The 23,288-nt window shown below is 40.4% G+C and overlaps 2 protein-coding genes across 5 annotated transcripts in view; one reads left to right on the top strand and one right to left on the bottom strand.

Annotated features, from left to right (window-relative positions):
* Positions 1-921: 921 nt before the first annotated feature.
* Positions 922-20,107, bottom strand: miga2 (mitoguardin 2). 3 transcript variants are annotated; one of them, XM_062056798.1, is made up of 16 exons: positions 19,934-20,107; positions 18,245-18,483; positions 17,929-18,139; positions 17,719-17,834; positions 17,524-17,644; positions 11,456-11,580; positions 8,678-8,795; positions 8,494-8,600; positions 8,306-8,418; positions 5,845-5,917; positions 5,670-5,756; positions 5,497-5,595; positions 1,973-2,107; positions 1,731-1,784; positions 1,540-1,656; positions 922-1,460 (listed from the first exon to the last, which is right to left on the bottom strand). In XM_062056798.1, exons 2-16 carry the CDS (start codon positions 18,338-18,340, stop codon positions 1,263-1,265), a joined length of 1,770 nt encoding a protein of 589 aa, XP_061912782.1. In that variant the 5' UTR covers positions 18,341-18,483; positions 19,934-20,107; the 3' UTR covers positions 922-1,262. The 3 variants fall into 3 exon arrangements, with proteins under 3 accessions (XP_061912782.1, XP_061912783.1, XP_061912781.1); XM_062056799.1 differs by having other exon boundaries at positions 19,958-20,107; XM_062056797.1 differs by lacking the exon at positions 19,934-20,107 and adding an exon at positions 19,071-19,417.
* st6galnac4 (ST6 (alpha-N-acetyl-neuraminyl-2,3-beta-galactosyl-1,3)-N-acetylgalactosaminide alpha-2,6-sialyltransferase 4) overlaps positions 19,641-23,288 on the top strand; it is a 47,295-nt gene continuing 43,647 nt past the window's right edge. Inside the window, exons 1-2 of one of the 2 annotated variants that reach the window (XM_062056801.1) lie at positions 19,641-19,910; positions 19,987-20,136. In XM_062056801.1, the coding sequence (XP_061912785.1) occupies positions 19,899-19,910; positions 19,987-20,136 (162 nt within the window). In that variant the 5' untranslated portion in view covers positions 19,641-19,898. Of the gene's footprint in view, positions 19,911-19,968; positions 20,137-23,288 lie in introns of those variants that run through there. The other variant, XM_062056800.1, reaches the window with a different exon arrangement.

Raw genomic sequence — 23,288 nt, 5'->3', positions numbered from 1 at the left:
ATTGTTACATTTCATCAGTCGCTTTTAACAAAATGTCAAATCGGCATTTCACAACTCCAGAAAAAAAAACAAGTCACCGTGCAGCAAGGAATGTGACAAGTCCACAGTAACATATGTATATTTAGCAATTCCCACACAAAATTAAAACTAAATGAAAAAAATAAAAAAAAATGATTTTATATATATATATATATATATATATATATATATATATATATATATATATATATATATATATAATGATTCCTATATAGCTGCATTCAGATTCAAGTAGAATTAAATTTCATTTAGCAGATATTGTTTACGATAAAATACCGTATTTCCCGTACTATAAGCCACTACTTTTTCATAATACACAGACAGAGACACTGAAAACGTGTTATTGTTTGTGCTATGGCGCCGTCTTTTGGACGAGTTTGCTCACTGCAGGCGCTGCGGGTTGAAAATGTACTTCCTGTTTCGTTCCTTGAACCAGAAGTATTCGTCCATAGCGTTTTTGCTCATAGGAATTCTTCATTCATCACTCCAAGCAACGTTTGTAAGTTTTACAATACAACTAAAACTATTCATACTTACTAAACCGTCCCATGTGTGATGTCTGTAGTAGTGTTTTCATGCATATTTGTACGGGCTATTGTAATCCAGCTATTGTGGTTAGCATTAGCATCTGTGTTAGTATTATTAATTTACAATGGCAATCTTTTTTAATGTTTTTTTCCTAAATTCACCAAAACATCACAGTGGAGTTATCGAGACTAGTTAGCTGTTTGGAGAGCTAGACTCCGCAGCTAGTAAGTCCATGACGAGACTTCTGTTTTGTTTGATCAAATAATTTACAGACACTGTTTGGAAACAATTAAGGTATGTAAATAAACATTTACAAACTCTTTCTTACCGGCATATATGTGCGGCTTATGGTCCGCTGCGGTTAATATATGTGAAAATATTTATTTCTTCTAAAATTTGGTGGGATCGGCTTCAATATAGCCCGGAAAATACGGTACACAACAGAAACAGGCAGACTGTCATTCACACCTGTAAGATATCTCCAAGATCACAGGCTGATGACGTGAAAGTGACAAAGCAAAACTGCTGCCAATCCAGCGGTGCAGTCTACAGGCAAGTGGTCGTTCATTCCTAGCGAGCTCCTCCTCGCGCCTGAGATCATGTGATTGCAGGGGGAATTGACTGATTGGCTGCGGCTGATAACTCGGCTCCTTCCTCCTTCTTCACAATGGCGAGGTACAAAGCGTGAGTTGATGTCAGTCAGTGAGGCTTGCGAACGTGTCGGCAGACGGCGCGCCGTTGAGCTCCTGGAGCCCATCGATGCCCAAGTAGCCTAGCAAAATGTCACTACGGCGGTGGGAAAGTTTCAGGATGTCTTCGGCCAAGCACTGCGCTGAGTTGAAGCGGACCTTGTCGTGGTCGAACATGTCCTTGAGGTACTGCACGATTTGTTGCTGCGGATGAACGGAAGCCAAATAAGTCTGGTTCTTGAGGCGCGGATGGTCAACAGTGTGCCTTGAAACTCATACGCACCTTAAAAATAGTACACACTTCGCTTAAGTGCTGCCGGGGGCCTAAAAAGCCAAAAGCTAAAACCGGGCTCACGTGCTCCGATATGGCGTAGAAGTGGGAGATGAAGCCATCAGGAACCTGACAGAAGGAAAACAAACAATTGGACCTCAGGGAGAGGGGAAAAGTGTAATAAACGCACACGCCTGACTCACCATGAGAAGACGTCTTTTTGCCTTCAGGACGGACCAGCAAGCTGTGGCCAGAGCCTGACACAACAACATAATCATGATTTAATAATACTGACTGTCTGCGTGTGTGTGTGTGTGTGTGTGTGTGTGTGTGTGTGTGTGTGTGTGTGTGTGTGTGTGTGTGTGTGTGTGTGTGTGTGTGTGTGTGTGTGTGTGTGTGTGTGTGTGTGTGTGTGTGTGTGTGTGTGTGTGTGAGAAACACTCACAGTCTCTTTAAAGCTGTCCGAGAGCCAGCGGTTCCTCAGCACCGCCACGACCGAGGAGGGAGGGTTCTCCAGGTCTTCGAAGGCGTCCATCAGGATGAAGTCCAGCACGATGTCAAAGAAGCTCATACACACCACCTGTGAACATAAGTCAATTATTTTTTATACTTTATTTAACGCTTAAATCTCTAAATCATTTTCAGGTCTATCTGTCAATATCCATCCATCCATTTTCTGCCGCTTGTCCCCTTTGGGGTCGCGGGGGTGCTGGAGCCTATCCCAACTGCATTCAGGCGGTAGGCGGTGTACACCATGAACACGTCGCCACCTCATCGCAGGGCCAACACAGATAGACAATATTCACACTCCCATTCACACACTAGGGCCCATTTAGTGTTGCCAATCATCAACCTATCCACAGGTGCATGTCTTTGGAGGTGGGAGGAAGCCGGAGTACCCGGAGGGAACCCACGCAGTCACGGGGAGAACATGCAAACTCCACACAGAAAGACCCCGAGCCCGGGGATCGAACCCAGGAACTTTGTATTGTGAGGCTCATTCACTAACCCCAGTCCACCGTGCTGCCCTATCTATCAATGTAAAAGTCAAAATAATATTTGATGTTTTAGCCCTTTTTGTCAAAGAAAACCCAATTTTTTATGACAAAATGTGCAATATTTACCCAAAAATATTTCAAAGTGGAATATTACATATTATTACATGATTATTATTAAATAGGTCAATTATTCATAAAACAATTTATTTTTAATCAGTATTTGTTTTTGAGCACAGTTAAAAAAAAATCCCACTAAAATTATAAGTGTTAAAAATATTTTTTTTTACTTTTTTTCTTTCAACACTTAAATCTCTAGATAAACTAGATCTATCCGTAGTTTTTATAAGTTTTTTATGTTTTTTAGTGTTATTTTACTTGTTAGCTATATGTAATTTTGTCAAAGAAAACTGTTCTGATATTACAAACACAAAATATGCAGTTTTTTCCCCAAAAATAATTTCAAAGTGGAATATTTGATGTGAAGTAATTGGCGCCTTCAATAGGTCAATCATTCATTTATTTGATTCTGATTCATTTTCATCTTTTGAGCAATGACAACTGTAAAGAAAAAGAACAGCCTGCAGCCTTCCAACTTTTTATTCTTATATTTCACCCGTTTGCTCTTTTATTCCACTTTTTTATGTTGGTTTTTTTTAGAATGTGTTAAAAAATTAGCTGTGGGACGCAAATGGACCTCGGCCTGCACTTTGGACATGCCTGCTTTACACTGTAAATATGGTACACGACATATACTCTGTATAGTACATACATTACATATAGGGCTGAGTAAAATAACCGACTTGATCGATAATGGATAGATGTCGTTTAAATTTTGCAACATCAATTGTTGTTTGTGAACCAGCAGCAGAGGAACACTAACTATACTAACGTTAGCTGCAAACAACAAGCCGTACGGGGCAAAACAGAAGAAACGGAGGGACTTAATAACATTATATAATCACCCAATTCTCCTTGGACCATTAAGGTATACACTACTAGAATCCGTACTATGTTATGATCATCCAACTTTTATTATTGATTATATTTGTACCAGAGTCTCGTAAGATCACCACTAAAGAAAGGACGGGAGCTGTACTCAGGAGGTACTTTCCCCCTGCACTCAACAATGTTGTCAAGTGCGCCAGAAAAAAAAAGAGCACACTTCCGGCCTTCACAATAAAATTGCTGTGCGTTACATTCTGTCGAGAGATGGGATTTTTTTTTTTAATCAAGGAAACAATTACTAGTAACGGTTAGGCAATAAGATGTAGGACATCCATCCATCCATCCATTTTTTACCGCTTGTCCCTTTCGGGATCGCGGAGGGAGCTGGAGCTTATCTCAGCTGCATTTCGGCGGAAGGCGGGATACACCCTGGACAAGTCGCCACCTCATCGCAGGGCCAACACAGATAGACAGACAACATTCACACTCACATTCACACACTAGGGCCAATTTAGTGTTGCCAATCAACCTATCCCCAGGTCTTTGGAGGTGGAACCTATCCCCAGGTCTTTGGAGGTGGGAGGAAGCCGGAGTACCCGTAGGAAACCCACGCAGTCACGGGGAGAACAAGCAAATTCCACACAGAAAGATCCCGAGCCCGGGATTGAACTCAAGACCTTCGTATTGTGAGGCACATGCACTAACATGCACTAACCCCTGTGCTACCGTGATGATGTAGGACAGAATAATTTAATTAACACAAATATTGCTCTGTTGATGGGAATTATTAGCTATACTTTTGTTTTTTGTTGTGTTTTCATTGTAAACATTCCAAAAGGCGTTGCCATATTTCCAGGCTTTGGCAGTGACATGACTATTTTGAAATGACCCTCACCTAGAACAATTCTGTAGCATTTTAACAACATAGAAAAAACACAATAATAGTAAGTAAAATTAAAAATAATTTATGGATACAAAAAATACAAATACAACTGGATGGATGGATGGATGGATGGATGGATGGATGGATGGATGGATGGATGGATGGATGGATGGATGGATGGATGGATAGATAGATAGATAGTACTTTATTGACTACTGTAAAAATGAGGAATTAATAAAAATTTGAGTGCAAAATTTTAATATCATACTTTGTGTGTGTGCACTTTAGTATAATGAACCGGAAAAGTGAATCTAAATAAAAAAATTTAAAAATATATATATATATATATATATATATATATATATATATATATATATATATATATATATATATATATATATATATATATGAGCGTGAATGTTGTCTGTCTATCTGTGTTGGCCCTGCGATGAGGTGTCGACTTGTCCAGGGTGTACCCCGCCTTCCGCCCGATTGTAGCTGAGATAGGCTCCAGCGCCCCCCGCGACCCCAAAGGGAATAAGCGGTAGAAAATGGATGGATGGATGGATTATATATATATATATATATATATATATATATATATATATATATATATATATATATATATATATATATATATATATATATATATATACACATTTTTAAAAAAAGGGTTAATCCACATACTGCCAAGTTTCCTTTGACTCTGACTCATTTCTAGTCCAGTTGCCAGTCGGGTAGTATGCATGTGCATACAAAATGGCTCCCAAACAAACGGCTCACAAGTGTGAATCAATTCTTATCGTTCACTTAAAAAAGCCGTTCAAAAGACTTGTTTTGTTCGCGAATGTCCCATTTCTAATTCTGTCTGACTGCTCTAACAAAATAAGAGTCCCGGGAGAATAACTTACTGTATACTTTTAGTATTATTTTGCACTGGAAGAAAACAGCACTTTATTGCAATATTTAAACACTTCATTGTATTTTTAGAATGTGCAAAGTTAAAAAAAATAACTACTCTATAGACCGCACTTTGGACATCTGTGCATTAAGAATTAACACCAATGGTGACAGCAGGAAAAGAAAGTAAACAACAACATATTTGATATTTAAGTCTATAAACGTGTTTTATTTGTCACTCACCCCACGGCCATGCAGCTCCATCTTGGTGACGGGCCACGTTTCCTCTCGCTGCGTGTACAGCAACATGTCCTCGTAGCTCTCCAGGAAGCCTTTAGGGCTCTGGGGGGTTAAAAATTAACCAACTAAATCATCTTAGGCCGCAAGGAAAGTGTTGGTCCGAGCAGACGCTTCACCTTGTTTGCCTTCACCATCAAGCCGGCAATCATTTGCTTGCCGGTCTCCATGAAGAACGTGCGGTGAGTCTCGTCCAGCAGCAGCACCTGCAAGACAAGCAGAGGGTCCTGATCTTTGAGGCCTCAACAGGGAAGCGTTGTCGATGTTGTGGAAATTCACAAACTTCAAGCCCACCTGGAACGCTTGTCTGACACAGTGAAGCTTGGCCAGGAAGTCTCGGTTGCCGTAACATTCAAGCAGTTCAGTCCTGGTAAGACCACATCAAAGACTTCATTACAGTGGATCATACTCACCAGTTAGAATCAATCTTAACATTTTCGCTGCATGTTTTTCTCCTAAAAAAGGACGTTTCTGTTGCTACTGCTTAATGACGAGACCATGACTCTGATTTAATCTGTTTGAGCAATCATCTTTCGTCAACATTAGTGCCGAGTACAAACAAATTTGATCATTTCAATGTGTTGAATAAAATGTGTTGGGGTCTTAAACCTGGATTGTGCTTCCATGTATTTACTGTATCTTCTTGACTACAAGCTGCTACTTTTTTCCCATGCTTTGAACCCTACAGCTTATAAAAGCGATTCGGCTAATCTATGGATTTTTCTTCGCTAGCGGCCATAATGCTTTGTATTCAACAAATAGTTTTCATACAGCACTGACAGAGACTCTGGAAAGGTGTGTTATTGTTTGTGCTATGGCGCCATCTTTTGGACGAGCTCGCTTACTTCAAGGTGGTGCAGGTTGACAACGTACTTCCTGTTTCATGCCCTGGACTAGAAGTATTTGTCCATAGCGTTCTGCTCGAAATTATTCTTCATCACTCCAAGCAACGTTTGCAAGTTTTACGATATAACTAAGACAATTCATGCTTACTAAACCGTCCCATGTGTGATGTCTGTGGGAGTGTTTTCATGCAAATTTGTACATTTTACTGTAATGTCATTAAGCTAGCGTCGTTAGCATTAGCAAATATGCTAACACGTTTACAAGTGTCTGTGTTAGTATTATGAACTTACAATGACATTCTTTTGTAAATTCACCAAGACGTCACCGTGGAGTTACTCAGTCTGTTTAGCTGATTGGAGAGCTAGCTTCCGCAGCTAGTAGGTCCATGATGATGACTTCTGTTTTGTTTGATCAGCCAATTTACTGCCGTGTTACACCGTTTGGACACAATTAAAGTATGTAAATAAACACTTACAAATATCTTCCGTGTCTGTATATATCTGCGGCTTATAGTCTGGTGCGACTTATATATGTAAACATACCTTCTTTTTCTAAAATTTGGTGGATGTGGCGTAAATACCGGTGCGCTGTATAGCCCAGAAAATACGGTAGCTTGCCAGCTTCCTTTGCTGCGATTGAACAATGGCAATTAAAGAACGCTGGGGGCCGGATTATCGCAGCTGTTTCTAGTCTACAAATTACAACACTCACTTTTTTTGCAAATTTTGTTTGGTAATCAGAGGAAAACGTCAACCAAAAAGTGCTAAAAGTCACGTCGTCTTGATTCGCATTGTTATGGGTCCGATACCAGCAAAAAACAAGTATTGGACCATATGGGCTTGCATGTAAAATATCCGACATAAGCGCTCCGATACAATCAGTCCCGCAGCGTGTTTACTTGCATAAAGCTGGACAGCCATTTAACATCTAAATGTCCTCTAAAAAGCACATAAGGTTGATCTTTTCTTGTATTTTAGTCAAGTCATTCATATGAAAGTGACTTCTACCTTCCTTCTGTCCGAGTGCAGATGGGATAGGCTCCAGCGACCACACACACCACCGAAAAGGACAAGCGGTAGAAAATGGATGGATGGATCTAAACATGGTATGCTACTAGGAGCAGCTACACAACAGCTAAGCACACAAGTCAGACATACGTAACAAGTGTCCTTCATTGAACGATACTGCAGTCTAAAACAGCACATTTGTCAATATAAACAAGTATCAAATAATTATAGTTGCCTATTACTTACACATACACAGCCTCCAAGGCAGAAGCGCATTAGAACGTATCCGGGAACAAACGCGTCCACATCATTCAACTTACTTCATCATGAGCTTAATGAATCATTGTGGCCACTTGGTGTCGCCAAAAACAATTACCACTCCAGTCAAAGTAAGTCCATTGTAGACAGTTGAAAATTATGTTCGTGTTTTTCACACCATAAACTATATACTACTGCCATCTAACGTCTTGGATTTGCAACTTAATGTTATACTCGCAAATGATAATATGATGATGATAAAAGAAGATATAACAACTGGACAGCAGTTATCCTAATCAGCTTATTTTGCAAGAACATTTTTTTTAACACACACAAGTATCAAACATTGGAGTATCTGTATGGATTCCCAGGTACCGGAAGTTGGTACTGCATCAGTTCAAATGGGAGCAGTACCTACTATGGTACTCTGAATAATTTCACTTGATCAAGCCTTTTCTAACATTGCACATTACAAAATAATAAATCTATGATTCCTGCTGATATCATATCGGATATATATTGGTATCGGCCCCTACTCAAAGCTCCAATATTGGTATCAGAAATGAAAACTCACTTGTTGTAGTGAAGAATATTTTGTGCTCTACAAATAACGGAAAGTGACAATACCTTTTTCTCGGACGTACCTGAGAGACCTGTAGGCCACTTTGTCCTCCCTGACCAGGGCCAAGGCTTCTTCATAGAGAGCTGCTGGTTTGAGGAGCTGGTAGGAGTCCTCCAGAGAGAAGGTGTCAAACATCTGCGCCGACAAAAAACAATTGTTGTCGTGTAAACCATCAAGGAGCAAGGGCAGCGGGGTTAGCGTAGCGTTTACCTCGGCGGCCGAGAAGAAAGACTGGTCAGAGGAAATGGTGGCGGTGTCGTCGTCCTGCAGCATGTGGAACCTCTCCACTGGAGGCAGTATGAGCGTCCCCACGCTCTCTGCCAAAAGAAAGCACAGTTTTGGGGTTTTTTCTTGAATCATATATTTCTTAAATCTTTATTTTGGGCTCTCCTACCAAAGTCTGCCAGCAAGCTGTCGGTCGGGATGCTGCCGCCAAAGTCCTCCTGCAGGTGGTACGCCCTGTGCAGCAGAGTCTCCAGCTTGTCAGCAAGCACTTTATTGTGGGCTTCAACCTGGAAGCCACAGACACAATTACATTTTCGTATTTTCTGGTCACACACACATGCAGGAGGCGCGTGAATTCCAGGAGGGGGCGTGTCTTGCTAGAACACCGGCTCGGATTTGAGCGCACACTGCAACGAACGCGTAGTCTATCCACAGTGCGTAGCCGCTTCGAAGATACTAATCCTCACCACCATAGTGGGAAATGAACTTAGTCTCTTCCAAGTATTATTATCACTTGAGGACTAGTGGTGAATGAATGGCTAAGCATCCTACACACACACACGAAGCTAACTGCTAAAACTTCAATGTAAAGTAGAGGTGGTCGATCCAGATGTCGATCCTTTTGATACATAGTGTAGTATCAGTATAGAAATTATACTAAAATGATTAGATCGATATTTTTGTTTTATTACAAAATAATGTTTTGAGTTTTTGTTTACAAAGTCAGGGAGTAAGAGTAGGTACAACCCCAATTGATTTCAATGGGAGACAATAATAGTTTTTGCTTTTGTTTAGTTATTGTGCACTAGTTCAGTGATTCTCAAAATGTGTAGTGGTACACAGGCTCCATCTTTTGGTACACCCAAAAAGAACTCACTTGATTATGAAGTATTCAAACTAGTGTTGTAACGATACCAATATTTTGGTACCGGTACTAAAATTATTTCGGTACTTTTCTAAATAAAGGGGACCACAAAAAAATTGCAATATTGGCTTTAATTTAACAAAAAAATCTTAGGGTACATTAAACATATGTTTCTTATTGCAGTTAAGTCCTTAAATAAAATAGTGAACATACTAGACAACTTGTCTTTTAGTAGTAAGTAAACAAACAAAGACTCCTAATTAGTCTGCTGACGTATGCAGTAACATATTGTGTCATTTATCATTCTATTATTTTGTCAAAATTATTAAGGACAAGTGGTTAGAAACAATTATTTATCTACCGGTACTTGTTCATTTACTGTTAATATCTGCTTACTTTCTCTTTTAACATGTTCTATCTACACTTCTGTTAAAATGTAATAATCGCTTATTCTTCTGTTGTTTGATACTTTACATTAGTTTTGGATGATACCACACATTTAGGTATCAATCCGATACCAAGTAGGTACAGGATCATACCATCCATCCATCCATTTTCTACCGCTTGTCACATTGGTCATATTCAAAGTCCTCATGTGTCCAGGGACATATTTCCTGAGTTTATAAACATAAAATATATATTTTTTTAAACGAAAGAAGATGCTGTGATGCCAAAAAATATCGACGTAATCAGAGTAGTATCGACTAGATACGTGCCTGTACTTAATATCATTACAGTGGCGTTTGTTTACATTTTGATGCCGGTGAACTATTGCATCCTCCTACGGTGTGTAGTGAAGCATGTTTAGCTATCCCTCGTCCTGCAGGGATGATCCTTGTAAGAAACTTACTTTATTTGTCGCCATGGAGACCAGGATTAGTGATTTAGAAGTACCTAAAACACTGCCGACGCCGGATGGACGTTAGCCGCTAGCTAGCTAGCTATGTCTTAAAGCACCTCTTCCTGAGGGCGTTTCAGTGTTATAACTTCACCTTTATCTTTGGTTTTTAAGCCAAAATGCATCCGTTCTCCCTTTTCTGTCTACACACTGTGTCTGCTTGTAAGTACGCCGAGATTGTGTGCTGCCGAACATGCTCCTCTGCTCGTAAACCAGCAATGTCATGACTTGACTTCGACGCGGGACCGGTACGTTTCAGAGACGGTATCGTACCGAAAATGATTCATTAGTATCACGGTACTGTACTAATACCAGTATACCGTACAACCCTAATTCAAACACAGTGTTACTGTTCAAACTGTGTGTCATGTTACAGTGGCCAAAAATATTCAATACACTTGCTAAATAAAACCTCTGCCTTGTTTTTAATGAATACTTGGGCCTACTACGCTAGTGTATTTTAAAGTTGTTCATTACGGTGGTACTTGGAAGTTTTTCCTGATGTGGTACTTGGTGAAAAAAGTTTGAGAACCTCTGCACTAGATAATTTATTTTGTAGAAATGAGTTTGCTTGCAATTTCGTTGTACAATGTACAATGATAATAAAGATCTATTCTATTCTATTCTAAAACAATTGTATGTAGCATTCAATATTAAGACATCATCTGATTTACAACAATACTAGCAGATTATATATGTAATAAGATAAGTTTAATAAAAATTTGTTATTGTGTTGACTTTAGTTACTTGCTATACAACATTTTCACTTGTATAAGCTATTGTCAAAGTATCGGATCGGGACTCAAAATCGGACCAGATCGGATGCCAAAAATTTGATCAGAGGACAAAAATGTTGATCAAGACATCCCTAAGTGCAGATTTTTTTACTCAATACATTTTGTATAATATTACCATTTTTTAAGTGTAACTTTGGAAACATGCTTCACTTTGTTTAAAAAAATAAATAAATAAATAAAAATAAATAAATAAATAAAATTTAAAAAAAGAAGGTATGCCAAGTTACACTTTAATGATGCATTAATTGTAATGATTTGTATTATGAAGGTTTATTGCACGCATACTCATCAGGACAGGAAGTTGTACATGCCAAGTGGTATTTCCTCGGCAGACATAACAATGACCAAACAAACAGAAAACAGGCTGGACAGACGCATGACTGTTACCGTGGGTGCATCTCCGCTCGCCGCCCCCTGCAGAGCCAGGCTGCTGTTGCTGCTGGAGTTGGTGCGGTGGCGTATGAGCAGGGCCTGTTCCCACTTTCGGAGCGCTTCCTCAAACAACTCCATGCCTGACAGAACACACACACACACATGGAGTCATCATTAAGGCATGACGAAGGAACTCCAACCGCTGGACATGGGTGTGAACACGACGTTCAAAGTGAAGTTGTGAGCGTCATGGGATGGATGACAGACAAACACAGCTTCACGAAAACTGGGAGGCAGCGACGGGCGAGTTACGCCACAATTTGTGAATGGATCGTGGATGCTTGAGCTAACGTATCTGCTTGCACTGTTGTTCGAGCTTTCGCAAAAGCCGGCATCGAGACTGACTTTGAAAATAACGACAGGGAATCTGGCGTGTTTGATGGAGAACGTGCCCAGCTGTTCATTTCGGACACAGAAGATGAGGACTTGATGGAATTGTGGATGAGGATTAATCAACAAATAATGTGAGTACATTGATGAATACTTCAATAAAGTACAACCAAACTCAGCTTTGCTCCTGCTGCCTTTTTAAAACAGCGTCCATGCATACTAGCTAGGGGTGTAACGGTACGTGTATTTGTATTGAACCGTTTCGGTACGGGGGTTTCGGTTCGGAGGTGTACCGAACGATTTTCCACACGAACATATTTAGTAGCCGCCTAGCTAAAGTCTTAACAACCTGCTCCGCTTCTTCTGCGTCTCTCTCTGTCAGTACTCTACACAGCACCCAGCATTGTCACACCCACACAACCATCTGATTGGTTACATGCAGAGCGGTAACAGCCAATCAGCAGTGCGTATTCAGAGCGGGAACAGCCAATCAGCAGTGCATATTCAGAGCGCATGTAGTCAGTGCTTAGCGTTTAGCAGGTAAGCATCAGGCAGCGGACACTCCCCAAATGATAATAAACACCTCCCAGTCAACTACTAGTAACATCACTATGAGCCCGTTGACGTTCTAGAAACAAACGGCAGCTCAGCTCGCTCACAATCCTGGCTTAAGCTGAAGGCTAATTAGCTTTTAGCGTAACGTTAGCTAATTTTGCGGTGTGTATGTGTGCGTGTGTGTGTGTGTGTGTGTGTGTGTGTGCGTGTGTTACGGACAGCAAAGCCCTGTCTGTCTGTTATTTCACTTTACCTTTTTCTGTATTGATTGAGCTGTGTTGAAGCAGCAAAAAAGGACATTATGTTAAATGAAGAGTGTCTGTCTCTGATAGTTGATACAATAATGTAACTGCATCATAAAGCCTACATGAACTCCATGGTGTTCAGGGATGAATAGTCTCTCCTATTGCTATTGTAATATTTTTTCAGCTATAGTTACATTAATCATTAGTGATGGAGCAGCCTAGTTTTGAATGGCACGGTCCCTGCTATCACATGTTGATAAAATATAACATTTACATAATAAAAATCAACTACAGGCTTCCCAAATGCTGTATTAAATTAAGCATTGACTTGAAACTGTTTAATGTTGCATTTTTTATATGTAGAAGAAAAGTTTTGTCATTTTATTTAATCTGAGCAACAACTTGAGGCAGTTTAATGTTGATTAACGTGGGCAGAATTATTATAGTGTTCCCAATGTTAAAAGGATAAAGCCATTGTTTACAAATTTGGTAAATAAATAACCAAAAAATTTATATTTTGTTGTTTTCCTACTGTGCCGAAAATGAACCGAACCGTGACCTCTAAACCGAGGTACGTACCGACCCGAAACTTTTGTGTACCGTTACACCCCTAATGCTAGCGTATGTTTTAAGTTAGCGTATGTTTTAAGCTAGCGTATGTTTAACCATGCCTGCGCCCAAAAATACAATGCGCCTTATTTATGCGTTAAATACAGAAATAGCACCCGTAACTGACACGGCGCTTTTTAATACGGGCGCCCTATGGTCACGAAAATACAGTGTAGTGGCTTCGATAACGGGAACCGGTTCTCAAAAAGGGATTCGAATCCATGGAATCGGTTCTTTTCTTGTCAAAGCATCGGGAGAACCGGTTTTTGAACATCATCCCTATTTATTATTGCAAAATACTTGCATAACGAGAGTTATCATCGATACAGTCATTGTTAGAAAAAGATCAGGCCAAAGTTTACATAAGATTAGTAATAAAACTCGTTTTATTTGATCCAAAATTAAATTATAAAATGCTTAATTATATACTATAATGACTGTACAGTTAAAAATTGTGGTTATGTTGACTTTTTTTCTCCAATACTACACTGCTAAAAAATATAACAATGCATCAATATTAATTTTATTACCAATAGTATGTATTTAGGCCTGATCTTTACACCAGAACCACAGCCCTTTAATATTTAAACTCATGTTACACATTTTTTTCTAAATAAAAAACATTGGATCAAATGGATATTGAATTAATTAAAATTAAAACAAACATGACATGTTTGCTATTTTTATTTAGGACTGAATGTATTGAATGATTTGACCAAAACAAAATAGACAAAAATATGAATCCAAACATGTTTGGACATGTTTTTCCTTTAGCTATTATACGGCTATAACATTATTTCCCAGTGTATCATTCATATAGGGAAGTATATGAAACAAAAATATTACAATTAAACATGAAAAAATAGAAATTTATGAAAAATATTTTTAGTCGGAATAAACAAAGTTAAGGCCAAAAATAGAGCACACATTTAGGACAAAAAAGTCCCCAATATACTGTGTGGGTTAATTATGCTTTATTGCATTTTGTCCATAGTTAACTTATAGTTAATTGCTATTAATCACAAATAAGTTTTTTTTCTTTAATATATGTGCCTTATTAAAATGTACTCATGGGACTCTACAGTTTGGTTCATGCAATGCTTGTTTAATAACAGACACAAGTCAGTGTCTACTGCGCTCATAAAACCACTAAAAAAATATCCAAAAAGTGCCAGAAATACTCCATTTACATTTCATGAGCTGACTATTAACCAAGAATTAGCGATATTGTTATTATAAGCGCTAACGTGAAGTACCTACTTTTAGCATTGGCACATTGATCACAGAGAGCTAACTAGCTTATTGACATATTAAGCTGCTGCATCGCCTCTGAGCTTGTAAAAGTTTTTTTTTTTTTATTATTACAAATCATGCCTCTCACCTGGATAGTAGAAGGTTGTGGCCATAAACCGAGAAGTTGGTCAACTTTGACATTCAACTTAGCCCCGGAGATGGCGAGAATGACACGAAAAAACGCTGGTTTGCTCCCACCTTTTTTAACCTTTCGCGAGCATTATGATTAATTCTTCATCTAAACAGGAATATATTAAGATCCAATCAGACGGCATCCCGGTGAGAGCAGATGTTGTACAATGCCATGGTTTCATTATGTTTGTTGTCTCTCACAAAGCCTGCCGCGAGTTGTAGTCAAGAGTGTTGAAGAAAAAAAGCGAACGTTGTGATGAGTCTGGGAAAAGTAATACACCGCCGTATGCTTAAAATGAGCAAAATACGTAAATATATGAATGTGCCTGTTACATTGCATATACATAAAGCATGTACAGTACAGTGTGTGAATGTGAGTGTGAATGTTGTCTATCTGTGTTGGCCCTCCGATGAGGTGGCGACTTGTCCAGAGTGTACCCCGCCTTCCGCCCGAATGCAGCTGAGATAGGCTCCAGCACCCACCCGCGACCCCGAAATGGACAAGCGGTAGAAAATGGATGGATGGATGTACAGTACAGGCCAAAAGTTTGGACACATGTTCTCATTCAATGCGTTTTCTTTATTTTCATGACTATTTACATTGTAGATCAGTGGTGACAGGGTCAAGGCCCGCGGCTGGGTACCATAGATTGCCATAGATTGGCTGTTTTGCATGCACCAATACTCCATCAGTGTTGGCGCTAGGTTTTTTTTTCAATATTTTTATTGTAACATTTTGAGAATGTGTTTGTTCTATTTTGGGCCAAAGTAAGACAAACCAAACAACCTGAAGTTGTATTTATTTTTAATTGTAATGCCATGATTTTAATCGTCCGGCCCGCATGTGCACAGATTTTGCTGCGTGCGGCCCCTGAGCTAAAATTAGTTTGACAGCCCTGTTGTAGATTGTTGCTGAAGGCATCAAAACTATGAATGAACACATGTGGAGTCATGTGCTGAACAAAAAAAGGTGAAATACTGTAACTGAAAACAAGTTTTATATTCTAGTTTCTTCAAAAAAGCCACCCTTTACTCTGATTACTGCTTTGCACACTCTGTGTGCCATGCTATGTGAGGTTTTTTCCTCGGACTCAGTCTGGACCCCTCCTGAGGGTCCAGCCTTAGACTGATTTTTTTTTTTTTTACTCTTCCCCCTTTCCCAATGTCACCTTTTTCCCACCTTTTTAAGGAGCGCTGCAAGTGGCTGATCCGTTGGCGGTCCCGTCTTGTCCCCCTGTAACGTATGTCTGCTCTTAGTGGGATTGTGCCGAAAATGTAATTTCAGTTCTTATGTGTCTTGTACATGTTAAGAATGGACAATAATAAAGCTGCTATCTGTCTGTCTTGGCATAAAACATGTTTTCAGTTATTTCACCTTTTTTTGGTAAACTTTTTTTTTGTGAACCTCTGGATCTGCCTCCCGGGAGCCTTTTGGCCATGGAGACCAGCTGCTGGGTCTCTGCCACACCAGAGTCCGTTTGGAGAGACTGGAGGAGATGCGGATGAAGAGACAGGGCTGCGGAGCTGGCGCTGAGCGCCGGGACGGACGGGCTTCACAGTGTCTTGGCTGAATGAGCAGGTATCGGACACTTTGGTCTCCTTAGACGCATCCTCGCTCATCCATGCAGACTGGACACTGGCCGAGAGTTGGTGGGCGGCCGAGGGTGAAATCGACTCTCTTGGTTGCTTTTGTTGGGTCTGCTCCTGTCTCTGGCCATGCTCCCCCCACCCCAGCAGACGATGGCGTGGAACACCACAGTGTATGTTTTTTTGTTTTTTTGTTGTTTACTTTTGTGGCTGTGTGTAGAAGTGGCTGGTTGTATCAGCTCTGCTCTTTAAATGTATTTAATGTCCTTTGTTTTCTTTGATGTTTCCCTCTTACGCACATGTTTTTGTGTGCTATGGCTAAGAGGTTGTTTTTTTTCTTCCTTGGCCTCAGTCTGGACCCCCTCTACAGGGGCCCAGGCATAGACTGAATTTTTTATTTTTCTCAACCCTCTCCCCAGCGTTTACCTGTTTCTCACCATTTTGTAAGGGGCGCCGGAAGTTGGCAGACCCGTCAGCGATCCTGTTCTGTCTCCCTGTAATGTTTGTCCGCTCTTGAATGGGATTGTGCTGAAAATGTTCATTTCCCCTTGAGGATTATTAAAGTATTTCTGATTCTGAAAGTACATAACTCCACATAGTTTTGATGCCTTCAGTGACAATCTACAATGTAAATAGTCATGAAAATAAAGAAAACGCATTGAATGAGAAGGTGTGTCCAAACTTTTGGCCTGTACTGTATGTAAAACCTTGATGGGGGTTTTTCGAGTGCCTTATAGGCAGAGTAGATCGGCTCTATTGTTGGCTGACTTTTGCTAACGTTTATTTACGAGTTAGAATGCATGAAAAAAGGAAAAGCATACGTGTTCTTGTCTTACTTAAGGATTGTGAATGGTAGGTAAAAATCCCCCAAAAAGTGCAGTTCCCCTTTAAATTGTATTTTGTATCATTTTTCCCCACTAATTCACCCTTTGTCTCATCACTTGTTTGTCTGTCGGTCTGGGCTCTGGCGTAGTTCCACATGTGGCATTTGCATGCGTACCAAATCGACCTGGGGGCGCCATTACCAGGAAACAGACCCAAAGAAGCAAGCCCAAATAAGCAACGGTGCGTTCAAAAATAAGCTTAAAAAAACCGCAACCCAAACTTTGCAAGCAACTCCTGAAATGAAGTCACTTGTGCACTATCACGGGATAAAAAAATGATTTTGTTACCTTGTTATTATTATGTTAACTTTGAGATGTTATATAACATGTTTGAATACCGTGACGCCAAAAGTCTGGACAAATGATGAGAACATTTCCAACCACCTACCCATTAAGTAGAGATTCTCTGCGTTGGCGTCCTCTGCTGCACCCGTCTCTTCAACCACAGCCTCGGCCTCCCAGGGTGTCGGCGGGTTGGCCGACTGATTCGGGGAGGTCGGAACTCGCATCTGTTAGCGTGAAACCGCACGTGTCAAAGCAATGTACCGCGCAGGCGGGAAAAAGAGCTTGCAGAAACACATACAGATGCCAAGCTGTGCGAGGAACTCGAGTGTTTACTGGGGGCCAGGGAGGAGATGCCGCTCAGAGTGTCGTTGCTGCGTGTGCTCGGACTCATATTCTGTCGCCCCGACAACGGAACTGCGTGGAAAACGAGTTATGTTAGGAGCAATTTGACTGTCAGGCTGTTGTTGACAGCCATGTAATTATTGTTCTCCAGCTATCCGATGACTACCTCTCTTCAACGACGAGGGTCTTCCTGTCCGGAGCAGTGCTTCGGGCATTCCCACCGTCTTCTGCCCCTCCTTGGCCTGGATGGCCTGCTTCCTTTTCCTCCCTCGCCGCTTCAGATGATGAGCCGTGAGCGCCAACGCTACGCTGCCCAGCGCCGTGGCGAAGAGCACTTTCTTCAAGCTCGGCGTCAGCTTCAGCTGGGAAAATATGGACTGAGAGGCAACAACAACTGCTGCTGTAAGTGGATCTTTGAGCTTAACAGACATAGGAAGAAAGAACCGGAGGCGATAGCAGCACATATTGATGAAAGGTGTTACCTGACCAAATGTGGAATAGAGGAAGACTGGGATCTCCGCAACCGTCATGGCCAAAGCCTGGGCGATGGACACCCCTTCTGTCCGTCTCATGGACATCTTGAGAGAGCCACAGGTCTCCAAAGCCTTCAAATAGAGCTACCGCAGCCCACCGGGATGAGCCAGCTCAGGGCTTGTTCCAAACCGTCTGTCCGTCTGTCATCCACTCCTGATGGTGCGGTCCACTGTGACGTTTTGTTAGCCTGCAAAACCAAAGGAAAATAAAGTCTCCGTCCTATTGGCCTATAATTATCTGATCTTTGGTATCATGTAAATAGGCAACCTGCAGCGACTACAGACAGGGAGTTAGAGATTTAAAGCTGGAAAGTCAGGCATGCATTAACAGTTAAGCAGGTGGAAAACTTGTCATGCATCCAGCTGGATAGCAGGTGCTTCTTGTGAAAACCTAAACATGTACAAGACAGCTCTGTGCACATGTAGATGGAGAAAGTGATCATAATAAAGGTTGAAAAGTAAACTATGTTGTTAGCCTATGACCTATGTAGTTAGAGCCAGAAGCCCATCCTATAACGCCATGTTAAACAAATATAAACACATATAAAAACATTTTTACTTTGCATGTGTGTACAATTAGATGACAAAAGTAAGCAGATACCGGCGATGCTAAGCAACGTTAGCATGCACAGTAGCTTGCCGAGCTTACTTCTTCAGTCACTTCACATTGTAACACCAACCGGACAACATTTTACAATTTTAGCGCTTTTACAATACCCCCAAATTCCTAACGTGTAATAAAAACAATCCGCGTATAAATAGTATGCATTAATACCGTGAGCATCCAAGGAGATGAGGAAGGGCATTCTTGTGTCAGTCAGTGAAAGCACACAATTTTTGGAATGACGTCATGAAGTTGGCATCGGTTTTAACCAATTGCGGGAGGGGTACGAGGGACTTCCTGATCATTTAAACCAATCGGATTACATGTGACTGAAATGTGTGTTTTTTTACAATCCAATCAGATGTTCGCTTATAAAGCCATAACTCAACTCTGGAATGAAATGCTATCTAGATAAACGTCAAGTAAATGTAGGGCATCCTAACACATTTCAACACTATTAAAATAGAGAAGAATAAAGTTTGTCTCTAGAATGGTGACTTTATCCACGAGCGTTGCGCATCTGCAGCCGGAAATGAATAAGTGAGGCAGTTTCCGCTTTCAGAAATGTATTTTCAAAATAAAATCGGCTATAATACGCTACATGTGTTTCTGTGTTTGTGTCAAACACTGGGATGACATTGTTAAATGTGTTCAGTTAGTATGTGTACAAAGTGTGGTCTGAATTGTTTGCTTGCAACAGATTATATTAGATTAAATCAAACTATGCCTTTGTTATCGTAAACGACTGGACCGGATGTTCGGTTCTGGTATTAGGGAAAAGTCCGAGTGCGTGACGGGGTCAGCTATGTCGTGAAGGCGCAAGACATACTTGACATTGGCGCTTGTAGTCTTTGGGACATGGACTGGGCGGAAAGGCCTGGTTAAGTTTTTGGGCAAACATAACGGAACCGAGAAAAGGCGTTGCCATGACTTTCAGAAGATGTCTTGGAGACTGGAAAAACGAGTCCTACCAGGGCTTGTCCCTGAGACTCTGACGTCATGAAATCGATGGTGAGTCCTATCTTTAAACGCACCGAGCGCATGTTCCAAACCGTAACTTCACTCGGGGATGTATCCACGCACACAGACGCTTCGATGGCTTTGCCTGCTCAGCATAAGCCTCCCTGTCCTGTTCTGGTTCGGACATGTGATCACACGGGAGGGTTCAGCCCGCGTCGCGAAGCAAAGTGTTGGACTACGGGGATACGTGAGGGTCAGCCCGGACACCGCGGAGCAGGTAAGACCATATTTGACCCATCTTGTTTCGATTGGAGGACATCAAATAGATTTGTACAGTACATCTATTTCAACACCTCCGACTCTATACGTGTGTAAAGAAGTTAAGCAATGTATAATAGTAGTAGTCATTTTATTTCAGACCCAGGGGGATCCATATAACAGAAAAATAAACCATATAACAATAAAACCCAAATAAAAGAAATACAAGCAGAAATTAAATAAATAAAATACTTGTATATAAATAAAAAACACTCCACAATATTCCATGTCTAGCATCGTCGGCGATCACTCGAAACGAGTATGATTGTCCTCCTGTTGGTGGGATTGCCTTCAGGAGAACGCCTGTGCGTGGAATCTTTTAAAGTGGGGAGACTGGTGCACAGACAGCCACCACACTGTCTTTGGCAAAGAGAAGGCCAGGGTCCAATGGCATGGAGACTAAGACAATTGGGGGCCCATCTTTGCTGCAGCCTTCTTCCACCTTTGTGTGCGTTGTGGAGCTTCTATGCAACCATCATCCGCCCACTCCGCCGTTGAGGTCTTTTTCGACGAGGGAGACGCGCAGACTCCAACGTCACTTCATCGCTGTGGGGAGCTTTATCCGGTGGAAAAATCTACGAGTGCTCCAGAGCACTCTTAGGGTGGCCTATTTGTTCTTAAGTGTGACAAGTTCCCTTACTTCTATTGTCTGATGTTAAATTAATATCATAGATAGATGGATGGATAGATACTGTATATAGATAGCTACATATACAGTGTATATATATATATATTAGGGCTGCAACTAACGATTAGTTTGATAATCGATTAATCTGTCGATTGTTACTTCGATTAATCGATTGATAATCGGATAAAAGAGACAAACTACATTTCTATCCTATCCAGTATTTTATTGGGGAAAAAACAGCATACTGGCACCATACTTATTTTGATTATTGTTTCTCAGCTGTTTGTAAATGTTGCAGTTTATAAATAAAGGTTTATTAAAAAAAAAAGAAAAAAATATATATATTTTTTTTAAATTAAATTTTTTATTTTTTTTTATTAAAAAAAATAAAGAAACTCTGCGCATGCGCATAGCATAGATCCAACGAATTGATGACTAAATTAACCGGCAACTATTTTAATAATCGATTTAATCGATTAGTTGTTGCAGCCCTAATATATATATATATATATATATATATATATATATATATATATATATATATATATATATATATATATATATATATATATTAGGGCTGCAACTAACGATTAATTTGATCATTGATTAATCTGTCGATTATTACTTCGATTAATAATCGGATAAAAGAGACAAACTACATTCTTATCAATTCCAGTATTTTATTGAAAAAAACCAGCATACTGGCACCATGTTGTGGACATTGGGGGTGCAGCATACACCAATAATAACACAGAAATGTAACTCATCAGAACTGAATCAGATATTGTACACGTTTCTGTTGTGAATAATAAAGGATTAATTTTAGGCTGCCTCTGAATAATAGCATGAAATATTCCAGCACCTTCATAACGTTTAGTAATACTAAAGCGTCACTCAAATCTAAATATATTTACATAGCTTTATCGGCCCGGCTACATTGATCCATTATAAAACCAACCTGAGATATTTCTGTCCGTTACGTTTATTTCGAAATTGGTAACCGTGCGTTTTCTCTCTCAAAACGGAGTCAAATGTGCCGGAGACACATTATCAGCCCCGCGTTGCAACAAAGGCATAACGTTAACGTTACTCACAAAAAAGCTGAACTCATGAATGCCTGTTGCCACTATGGACTTAAAAAGTTACGTAGCGTGAGTTCTTCCCTTCATCCATGGCTCCAACATGTTTCCTTTTCAGGTGCTCCTGAAGCAATGTTGTACTTCCGTGCCATTTTGCAGGAAACGCTCTTCTTTGAAGTCTTTAAAGTAAAGTGTTCCCACACTTTTGACGACTTAGGTCGTACAATTTTCTCCATTGAAGCAATAACCTCAAGATGTTTTTCTGATTGATTGATTGATTGATTGATTGATTGATTGAGACTTTTATTAGTAGGTTGCACAGTGAAGTACATATTCCGTACAATTGACCACTAAATGGTAACACCCGAATACGTTTTTCAACTTGTTTAAGTCGGGGTCCACTTAAATTGATTCATGATACAGATATATACTATCGTATATACTATCATCATAATACAGTCATCACACAAGATAATCACATTGAATTATTTACATTATTTACAATCAGGGGTGTGGAGGGGGTGGGGGGTAGGATATGGACAGCAAGTAGTGGACATATAGAGAGAGAGAGAGAAAGAGAGCGAGAGAGAGAGAGAGAGATCAGAAGACATAAGAAAAAGTATCTGCATTTGATTGTTTACATTTGATTATTAGCAATCCGGGGAGGGTGTTAGTTTAGGGTTGTAGCTGCCTGGAGGTGAACTTTTAGTGCGGTTTTGAAGGAGGATAGAGATGCTCTTTCTTTTATACCTGTTGGGAGCGCATTCCACATTGATGTGGCATAGAAAGAGAATGAGTTAAGACCTTTGTTTGTTCGGAATCTGGGTTTAACGTGGTTAGTGGAGCTCCCCCTGGTGTTGTGGTTATGGCGGTCATTTACGTTAAGGAAGTAGTTTGACATGTACTTCGGTATCAGGGAGGTGTAGTGGATTTTATAGACTAGGCTCAGTGCAAGTTGTTTAACTCTGTCCTCCACCTTGAGCCAGCCCACTTTAGAGAAGTGGGTAGGAGTGAGGTGGGATCTGGGGTGGAGGTCTAGAAGTAACCTGACTAGCTTGTTCTGAGATGTTTGGAGTTTAGATTTGAGGGTTTTGGAGGTGCTAGGGTACCAGGAGGTGCATGCGTAATCGAAAATGGGTTGAACGAGAGTTCCCGCCAGAATCCTCAAGGTGCTTTTGTTGACCAGAGAGGAGATTCTGTAGAGAAATCTCGTTCGTTGGTTAACCTTTCTGATTACCTTGGTTGCTATTTTATCACAGGAAAGGTTAGCCTCTAGAATGGAACCTAGGTAGGTGACCTCATCTTTCCTGGTGATAACAATGTCACCCACTTTTATGGTGAAGTCATTGACTTTCTTAAGGTTGATGTGGGACCCAAACAGGATGGATTCTGTTTTACCCAAGT

This window comes from Entelurus aequoreus, linkage group LG08, assembly GCF_033978785.1.
Source record: "Entelurus aequoreus isolate RoL-2023_Sb linkage group LG08, RoL_Eaeq_v1.1, whole genome shotgun sequence".
Classification (NCBI taxonomy): Eukaryota; Metazoa; Chordata; class Actinopteri; order Syngnathiformes; family Syngnathidae; genus Entelurus; species Entelurus aequoreus.
Note: the sequence above shows the minus strand (reverse complement) of the source record. Positions and strands in the feature narration are given on the sequence as shown.